Source organism: Neurospora crassa, linkage group III, assembly GCF_000182925.2.
Source record: "Neurospora crassa OR74A linkage group III, whole genome shotgun sequence".
Classification (NCBI taxonomy): Eukaryota; Fungi; Ascomycota; class Sordariomycetes; order Sordariales; family Sordariaceae; genus Neurospora; species Neurospora crassa.
Genome location: NC_026503.1, coordinates 2,306,105 through 2,315,981, shown reverse-complemented (window position 1 = coordinate 2,315,981; position 9,877 = coordinate 2,306,105). Strand labels below are relative to the sequence as shown.

General features: G+C 52.0%; 2 protein-coding genes across 3 annotated transcripts; one reads left to right on the top strand and one right to left on the bottom strand.

The window, feature by feature from the left end:
* The first annotated feature begins 336 nt into the window (after positions 1 to 336).
* Positions 337 to 4,396, top strand: NCU00019 (FKH1). Its single transcript, XM_951913.2, has 4 exons — positions 337 to 1,261; positions 1,380 to 2,390; positions 2,456 to 3,288; positions 3,347 to 4,396. The coding sequence occupies exons 1-4, from the start codon at positions 1,145 to 1,147 to the stop codon at positions 3,450 to 3,452; spliced, it is 2,067 nt and encodes a 688-aa protein (XP_957006.1). The 5' UTR covers positions 337 to 1,144; the 3' UTR covers positions 3,453 to 4,396.
* A 1,759-nt stretch (positions 4,397 to 6,155) lies between these two features.
* On the bottom strand, positions 6,156 to 9,877 carry NCU00018. Of its 2 annotated transcripts, XM_011395420.1 has the most exons (7): positions 9,392 to 9,604; positions 9,272 to 9,299; positions 9,150 to 9,205; positions 8,846 to 9,095; positions 7,288 to 8,779; positions 6,572 to 7,228; positions 6,281 to 6,495 (listed from the first exon to the last, which is right to left on the bottom strand). In XM_011395420.1, the coding sequence occupies exons 1-6, from the start codon at positions 9,445 to 9,447 to the stop codon at positions 6,636 to 6,638; spliced, it is 2,475 nt and encodes an 824-aa protein (XP_011393722.1). In that variant the 5' UTR covers positions 9,448 to 9,604; the 3' UTR covers positions 6,281 to 6,495; positions 6,572 to 6,635. The 2 variants fall into 2 exon arrangements, with proteins under 2 accessions (XP_011393721.1, XP_011393722.1); XM_011395419.1 differs by having other exon boundaries at positions 6,156 to 7,228; positions 9,392 to 9,877.

The window sequence follows — 9,877 nt, the reverse complement described above, 5'->3', positions numbered from 1 at the left end:
AACTTTGTTGTTGCAACATAAATTACAGTTGGGGATGTGGGGGGGGGGGGGGTGCATGCGGGACTTAATCGAAGGAGTGTCCGTTGTTGACCACACTGCACCGAACGGCGTTAGGTTGCGTTGCGTTACTTCAGTTACATACCTACTTACCTTGAAAGGAGTGATGACGAACAGAGTGGACGGAAGCTTGAACACGTGAATGCTCCACCTCTGCCCCGCTAAAATCCCAGTAATCTGACGCAGTCATTGGCCAGTGACTGGCCTGTGCCTGCTTCAATCCGCATTCTGCGCATGCCTTCCAGTTGCGCACGCGAAAAACCTGGGATTTGGAGAAAGCGTCGCCGGGTCAATTAAACAAATCATTCTCACCTTTTTGCTGTGCGTGGTGTCTTCAAATACAAAAAACCTCCTGCCTACTACAGCAGCTATCTACCATACTACCCCGAAACCCAGGGCCGCATTCGACCACTGCAACCTCTCTGCTCTCGAGTTGTACAGTGTCCAATCTTGATTACCTTGAATCCGAGAAAAACTGATTTTCTTTCTTCTTACCCCCCCACGACCGAGGAGCTCACGCATCCAGCCAAAAGTTGAAGCTTCAAAGAAGGAAAGAAAGAAAGTGTCCCAATATCGCCGCGCTGCTATCCATCAGTCTCACAGCGCCCTTTGACCACCCCGAGGCCCCCTTCCATTGTCTTCAACCAACTTGTTGACGTTGTCTGACTGCCCCGGCCTGCAGACATTGGTAATTGGAAGGTCCAAGGCTTGGCGGCCCCTTGCAGCATCTGCCATCAACGCAGGGGACTGGGGAACCGGTTCCAACTAATCGATGGAACTTTGAAGTTCAATAAATTTGTCGCAATTGATCTTCGTCCACACTTCACGACCTTCCTCGCCCGCAACCGCACGCACACGAATCCGGCACCTGCGCCGCCCTCTGATCTGGCAATCTTGATTACGTCTGCCAAAGTCGCCCTCCGCTACACCACCCAAACATTGGTCTCGGTAGATGTCTACCCACTTCCACCACCCGGGCCCCTGACCTCTCTGTTTACTTACGACCTCCTCAACCCCTCCGATCCCCGAGCTCCATCAGACCTCTCTACCTCAAGCGCATGTGCTAGCGCTTTCGCCCACGCACACAATGTCGCCTTCACCACCGAAGCATACCGCGAGCTTCAACACTGCCGACCAGCACAATCTCAGCGATCCAGTTACTGGAGACTCGTCGCCCTCACGGCCCTCGAAGCGTCGCAAGAAGGTAAGGCGCACCCTGCTCCCGCACATCGCTCTCCTTTGCCACGCTTTGTTACTTTTCTTTGACTACCCCATAGGCTGCCTGACCCCCACTAACCACGCACTTTTTGTCTTCGCTGCAGGACGACGATGCGCCGACCGATCTCGCCGACGAGGCCGACTCGTCATTAGTTGCCGACCAGTCAGCTCTAGACATGAACGACGATGACCAGGTGGTGGCACGCGTCATACAGTATCTTGAGATGCCCAAGAATGTTCAGGCTAGCAAGGACCACTCCAACAGCATCCACGAGTCGAGCCAGGGCGTTCAGGCCTTTGCTAAAATCGCGGCCAATGACTGGACCTACTACATCATGAGCCTCAATGTCAATATCGGTCGCTCCTCCGAACCTATACAAGCTACCACCGGCCAGAGCCAGGAGGAAGACCCCAGCAAAGTGGTACACATCGACCTTGGCCCCAACAAGCAGGTTTCTCGCCAGCATGCTCTTATCTACTTCAAGTCCACAGAGGAGCAGTGGTGGTTGCGCGTCAAGGGCCGCAATGCGCTCAAGGTTGATGGTGTCCCGTGGAAAGTGGGCGACGAGGGGCCTCTGAGAAGTGGCGAGGTCATCGAGATTGGCGGTATGGAGATGATGTTTGTTCTGCCTGCCGATATTAGTGCTCTTCAAATCAAAAGGGACTATCTCGAGCGAGCCGGCATCGTTCCCCCAGACTCGCAGGTTTCTCCTCGCCAAGCTCGCCATCCCCTTCCCTCAGCAGGAGAATCGCATGCTTTTCAGGCCGTGTCTCCGACTAGCAAGGCCGCCCCCCGAAACCAAGGACCGCAGAAGGCATTGGCTCCAGCTCCTCCAGACTACAGGAGAGGCGTCACTCCTCCCCTTAACCTTCCCCGACCGCCGATGCACAGGCCGGTTCACGAAGGTCTGGCAGGTCCGCTTGTCATGACCAACAACGAGGTAGATCTTAGTCTCGACGAAAACCAACACATCAAGCCACAGTTCAGCTATGCACAAATGATCACGCAGGCGATCGTGAACACGGAAGACCAGAAGCTCAATCTCTCCGGCATCTATCAGTTCATCATGAACCGCTACTCATACTATAGGCATCAACCCGCTGGTGGCTGGCAGGTATGTTTCTCCAGCGGTTGCTGTACCCTCGCGTACTTGGATAGCTGACATATATGTTACTCCAGAACTCGATTCGACACAATCTTTCGTTGAACAAGTCATTCGAGAAGGTCGCAAGGTCGACAGACGAGCCTGGCAAAGGCATGAAGTGGCAGATTGTTGCCGACGCCCGTGAAGATATGATACGCAATGCGTACCGAGGCGGTCGTGGTGGACATAGAGGCACCTCTAACCCAGCTTCTCCTAGCGGGCTGAATTACATCACGCAGGGTCCGAAGGACATGGCCGCTAAGGAGCCTGCGTCGTCTCGTAAGCGGAAGATTTCGCCTTCTGACTCGCCACAGCCACAACCGCACCCAACACTGCGCGACTCGCAATCAACGCCTGTGCGCGCCGCCCAGCGCAAACCTCTCCCTGACAAAGCAGAGGATGGCACGGAGGCTAGCCCGCTGTCGACGATCCGGAAGCCTGCGACAATGAGTACATTGGGGATAGTGGAGGATACGCCTGCATCGCCGACGTTGGGACCGTCGTACCTGCAGGAAGACGGTGCGTCTCTCGTTACGCCGGCTCCAAACCGAGTTAATCCCCGGCTTGTACCCCCCAGCACGGCCCAACGGCCTAGTCAACACATGCCGACTAGCTCACCCGCCCCGTTCTGGAGATATGCCGATATTTCAAGTACGCCGCTAAAGCCTGCTCAGTACGACGCCAGCCCCTCCAAAACACACGGGAACCTGCCATCGCAGAGCAGCAGCCCCCCACCACCGGCGCGGAGTAAGTCGCCTGCCGGGAGTGCAAGTCCGTCGAGAACAACCAGCCGGGGCGCCACGGTCGGCGTAGAAGAATCCCCGAGCCCTGCCGAGGAAGAGGAGGACCGGGCTTTCGATCTTACAAAGTAAGTGCAACTCTCGACTCTAGTGGTTCGCCATGTATACTAAATCTTTACGTTTTAGGGGATTTCAAAGCATCGGTAGTTATCATGCTCCTGTCAGTCGTGGCAAGGAGGTTCAGCCGGCTGGAAATGGCGATGTGCCCTCTATGGCGCCACTGAGCTCTTAAAAGGGCATGGAGTCGAGAGGGCAACTACAATACCGATGTCGCGATATATACAAGAACGCGGCTAGGGCCATTTACGCATCATTTGAGTGGGCTTCTTCTATTCACACATTTTGCATCATCATCCTTCTCTTCAATTCTTTCTTGTCGTTTGCTTTATGAATTTATCATCATTAATTCAAGTTTTTTTTTTCCTTTCCCCCCCCCAAGGCTATTCGTTACGTGGTATTAATTCCTTAGTTCGTGTCTTGTGTGATACCACAAGGGATGGTTGGACTGGATCATCTCAATTTCCAGGAAAGCCTAATAGCTTCCTGCTTTCGGGGCAAATGATTCTCTTTTTTTGTCATTCTTGTTCTGCTTCTTACGTCTAAGTTGTATTATTTCACTGGTTCTGAATGCGGGCAATGGTTTGAGTGCAGCAGGAACAAAACACAAATGGGAGTAAAGGAGGACTGGATGGCCGAAAGTTGGGAAACATCGAGTCACAATGTTGCATTTCACATCTTTTCCATCAAATTGGGTTGGGTTGGGTCAGGTCACGTCAGTTCAAGATCGTTCTGCACTGGGGTCATTATCTTTTTTTTCGGCATCGCTGCTAGCTACCCAACGGTGTTTCTGTCGGCGGTCTAGTTGGTTTTCATATCGATATCCCAAAATGCGTTCTATTTTGTTCTTCGTTTGTGTCCAGGGTCTTTGTGTTTCCTGCGTCCCGGTTGTTCTTTTCCAATACTGTGAATGCGGGTGCATATCAGGGAGGCCAGGCAGATGTGTTTGGACAGATCAGAAACCAAGAGGATGGATGTATAGACACACATATGGACAGCCCGGGGCGCTTGGTTGAGAAATTCAAGGATGTTATGATGGAAGAAAGTAGGACTGGGAGTGTCAGAACTCATAGTGACTCGCATCGCACACAGGAGTTTTTTAATCCGCGAAGGATTTCCATCAAAACCGCGCAGAGCCGTAGCATTTACTAGCCAGTAGCTGGTCGATATCAATCAGATGACTACCTAATATAAGATACTCAGCATGTATGAGTTTTTACCCTCTTGTTTGTTTCCAGTTATGCCTAACATAACTGAAGTTGTCGTCGATCAATGGGGTTATTGAGAAACAATGGACCAGAAGAAATGTCAAACAATCATGGACACGGTCTATCGTTCCATGATACGGATGTCGACTACTCTTGAATTCTTCGGAACGAACACCTTGTATGTGTCTCAACCGTCCCACAACGAAAAGTCTTCACTACATAGTCGTAGATGTCAAGTACACATTTATACGCTCCGCGGCTTCAGATTTGCCTTGAGCAAACGAATGAATGCCGTCCCTGACGAAACGGGAGAAGGTCCAACCAGCATATTGGGAAAAAAAAAAAAGAAAAAAAAGACAGTCTCACTGAGAAGTACATTGCCAGGTTGACATTGTGGGTACCTAGGTATGCTTCGTTTTCATGTTTGAGTTCTCAAGGATCGGCCCCGGCCTCAGGCACTTTTGAGTTTGGAGTACAGTGCTGTTTGAGAGGGTAAGGCACCCGGACTTGATGATGAGGATTGAGAAAATCGTTTGTAGGGCGTAGTAAATTCGAAATTTTCTCGACTATAGCTCTCTTTCTCTTTGGGGTCTTTTAATGTCTGTCGACCACAATAATAACATGTGTGTTGTTGTTTTTGCTTGAAGTTATTGTTGACAGTGGCAATATTCTCAACAGGTTGTAAAAAAAAAAAAAAAAAAAAAAAAAAAAAAAATAAAAAAAAAACCCGGCAGTTTCTTCCCGGCCCCTTCTGGCTGCAGTGTACCTACTAAATCGTGTGGAATTTCTTAATCATTTATACTAGTATTTTTGGTGACTGAATATATCCCGGGTACAACTTCCCATCCGTTCGCTCCTTCCCTAATCCATCAACATGCACATCTGCCACCAAAGGGTATGCAACACCTCCCGTCTAACGTTGGCCGAGACTTTGAGCCACCCTTCTCGAAAAAGGTCAACGGCTTTCTCTTTTTTTTTTTTTTTTTTTTTTTTTATCATTTTTTCCCTGCCGTCGATGCCGCGCCTAAACGGCTCTATATGCAAACCCAAAACTCAACTGCACAAATCATCCTTCCACTGGCGGTTCGAGTGTCCCGCGCCCTCTCATCCCTCAGCCTATTCAGTTCTGCCAGACCTGCATTAGGAAATGCGGACGGGGTTCAGTAGAGTTTTCCGTCAGTCCTTAGACCCGAAGTATCTTGGATGAGGCACATTGGTAGTCAGTCTCCTGGCAGTTTCGAAGGGCTCACTATCCGCAGAAGGGACGATCCTGCTTTTGATACCACTCCTTCCGACTCTGGAAGACTTGTTCCTTCCTTGCTCCTTCACTTTTTGGGGTAATGCTTCAATTTCTCATGCTCCATCTGGTTGGGCTTGTTATGTTCAGCCTTACGCCTCCTCTTCATCAGTCCGTCGGCCAGATGCAACTACGGCGGAAGAGATTAATGGATAGATCACAGGCAACGTACATGCTCAATAGTCGACATTATCTACCATCAATTATGGAAGGAAGACTGCCCGGCCTTGCTGTTGCCAAAAGTAGATTCTCCCTCGTCGAGCATCGCGGGTCGGGAGAAAACTGCACATGTACCTTTCACAATGTGGGATACAACTCCAGCACTGATCACTACAAGTGGCTCGCCCACTAGTCAGCCGTCGATTTTGTAGACATGACAAGTAGGCTTGGGAAGACGGTTGAGAATGAATTTGAGAAACTTGGTGCAACCTGAGAAGGGAGTAAAAAACGAGCCGCACGTTGACATCAGTTTAGGGTCACTGTTCCTATCTTCATAACCGAATTTGGAGGCAGTTGCATGGTGGAACCAAGTCAAACACAAAGCCAGCGAGGTTGACGAAAACATAAGTCATGGCCTGCATGATTTTCTCTCAGTCACCAAATCCGAATGCCAAACAATCGCTGAGGGTACCGCTGTTATGTGGAATCTTATAAGTCACATCGTTTGTGCCCAATTGCTCTGAATCGACCCTGGATGGGCCAAACAAAAGAGACTATGCAAAGACATTGTCAATCAACTTTGAAGGAATACCTCGTCAACTCCTATCCTTTGAGCGCATATTAACATACATGTAGAGCCCCAAGGCTAGCGGAAGACTGCTCTAATACTGTGAGTCTTGAATCCCTCCCCCATCTAGTTGTAAAGATCATCATCGTTGCCAGCATCACCAAACGAGTTACCAGCACCGCCGTTGCCGCTGCTCTCAACACCACCCTCAGGGAATTTGAAGAAGGCACCCGGGCCGGCGTTCTTCATCTGCTGGGAGAAAGCCTCATAGCGACGGATTTCGACGTCACTGACGGAGCGACGAGCCATCGACATGGCCTCCTCGAAGTGGCGCTTGGTGAGCTCAGGAACGGGGTCCTCAACCTCATCCTCCATCTCGACATCCTCGCCAGCGGCCTCGCGCTCCTTAGTGCGCTGAATATCGGCGGTGATAGACTCCTTGATGGCGATCTTGACAGCACGCTGGGTGATGAAGCCAAGATCGGCACCAGAGAAGCCGTGGGTCTTGGAAGCGATGTAGTTCAGGTCAACATCGGCAGCGACAGGGGTCTTGCGGAGCTGAGCCTTGAGAATACCGAGACGACCCGCCTCATCAGGAAGGGGAACGTAGATGAGGGAGTCGAGACGGCCGGGACGGCAGAGCGCTGGGTCGAGCTGCTCGGGACGGTTGGTAGCACCAATAACGAAAACATTCTTCTTGGAGGTCATGCCGTCCATTTCTATAGCTCAGGTTAGTATGCACAGCAGAATGGCACAAACCAAGGAAGAATCAACTTACCGGTAAGAAGCTGGTTAACAACACGGTCAGAAGCGCCACCAGCATCACCAACAGAGCCACCACGGGCCTTGGCGATAGAATCCAACTCGTCGAGGAAGACGACGCAAGGAGCAGCAGCGCGAGCCTTGTCGAAGATATCACGGATGTTGCTCTCAGACTCACCGAACCACATGGAAAGCAGTTCGGGACCCTTGACGGAAATGAAGTTGGCTGCGCACTCGTTGGCAACAGCCTTGGCCAACATTGTCTTACCGGTACCAGGAGGACCGTAGAAAAGAACACCGCGAGATGGCGAAAGGCCAAACTTGAGGAACTTTTCGGGATGGTCGACGGGGTACTGGACACTCTCCCTGAGCTCCTGCTTGACAGTCTCGAGACCACCGATATCCTCCCAGCGGACGTTGGGAACCTCGACAACGGCAACCTCGCGAAGAGCCGAGGGGTTGGAGACACCGAGAGCAAAGCGGAAGTTCTCTTGGGTAACACCAAGAGAGTCAAGGACCTCGGCGTCGATAGTGTCTTCGTCCAGATCGATGAGATCCATCTTCTCACGAATCTGCTGCATGGCAGCCTCGGAGCAGAGGGCAGCAATATCAGAACCAACGTAACCGTGGGTCTCAGCAGCAATCTGCTCGAGATCGACGTCATCGGCAAGCTTCATGTTCTTGGTGTGGATCTGGAGAATCTCAAGACGACCGGTAGGGTCGGGGATGCCGATATCGACCTCGCGATCGAAACGGCCGAAACGACGGAGAGCGGGATCGATCGAGTTGGGACGGTTGGTGGCAGCCATAACAACAACGTTGGAACGGGCCTTCATACCATCCATGAGAGTAAGGAGCTGGGAGACGACGCGGCGCTCAACCTCGCCGTTGGTCTTCTCACGCTTGGGGGCGATCGAGTCGATCTCATCAATGAAGATGATAGCGGGCGAGTTCTTCTCAGCCTCCTCGAAAGCCTTGCGCAAATTCGACTCGGATTCACCGGCCATCTTGGACATGATCTCGGGGCCGTTGATCAAGAAGAAAAAGGCACCAGTCTCGTTGGCAACAGCGCGAGCCATCAAAGTCTTACCGGTACCAGGAGGGCCATAAAGCAGGACACCACGGGGCGGCTTGATACCAATGGACTTGAAAAGCTGAGGATGCCTGAGGGGCAGCTCAACCATTTCGCGGATCTGAGCCATCTGCTTACGGCAACCACCAATATCATCGTAACCAACCTCGTTGAGGTTGTTCTCCTCCTCGTCACGCTGGATGGGCTCGCCCTCGCAGTGGATGACGGTATCCTGAGCGACAATACCGTACTCTGGTGGGTCCACCTCGACGACCTTGAACTCGACTTGCCTCATACCACCGCGGACAATAAAGAGATCGCCTTGCCTGACAGGGCGGTAGGCCTCGCGGAAGTAGGGAGCAAGGAAGACGTCGAAGAGAGATCCGGTGATGCCCTCAACGGTATCGGCGATCGGGAGGACGGCAATACGCTTGGCCTACAAGGAGATGCTGTGTCAGCAAGGTGCCCATTCTATGACTAGGTGACCGGGTTATAGACTAACATATTTGATATCGGGACAAGGGTGAATGGTGATGATGTCGCCGTGCTTGACACGGAGGTTGTGGCGAACGACACGGTTGAGGCGTGCGCTGCCATCGTCAAGATCGTCATCGGCAAGAACAATCAAGACGGTGTCCTTTCTCTTCTTTCCGCGGACGAGAACGGTATCACCACGGAAGAGCTGGAGCTGCTCCATGGTGTTGTTGGAGAGGGCGATAATCGAGTTATCATCGTTGACGGCGTCAGTAACCCTGCATATGTGTTAGCTCAGGTTGCAGTGCCCCGCATCTTCAACGTCAACCTACATCAACTGGTTGGGCTTCTTCTTCTTCTTGAGAATAGCAGTGGCGGTATCATCTTCCTGTTCCATCGGTCAGCACGAGTGGTTCTCGAGATGTCTTTGGCGGGCAAGCGAGGTTGAACATACGGCCTTGTGCTCGGCACCAGAAGCGTCCCTGTTTGGCTTCAAGTCAGCTTGGCGTCATTCGCGATGAGGGGGCGCGACAGCTTCGAGAGCTCCCGCGATCAGCGTCGCTGCTTCACGTACATCAAGTTGACCTTCTTCTTCTGCTCGACGTGGTCGGGATTAGGTTCGGGAGCCATCTTGACGTTTGTGTTGGAATCAGTAGAATAAATGTGGTATTTGGGTATCGCGGACGGTGATGCTAATCCACGGAGAGGATGTAGCGGGAAGAAGTGGTTTTGGAGAAAAAGAAACCAGAATTCGTAGCCTCAAGACCCGCTGATAAAGGGATTCTTTGGAGGTTGGACGGCGAGGTGAAGGTGAATGGTGTTGGGATGGAAACAAAAAAAAGGACCAGTCGGAGGGACGAAGTGCCTTTGCGTTTTGGTGTTGGAGTTGGTTTCGTTTACGTTCAGGTTGTCACGGCCAGGCATGGAAAGGACGGTTCGAGCCAAAGCAAGCAAGCAAGCAAGCACCGCTGCGCCGGCGAGTGGCACCGACCGCTTGCTCCCTCCAAGGCCAGCCAACCAGGGGCAAGCAGCTGGTGGCCAGCAGCTGGGGAGCGGCAAC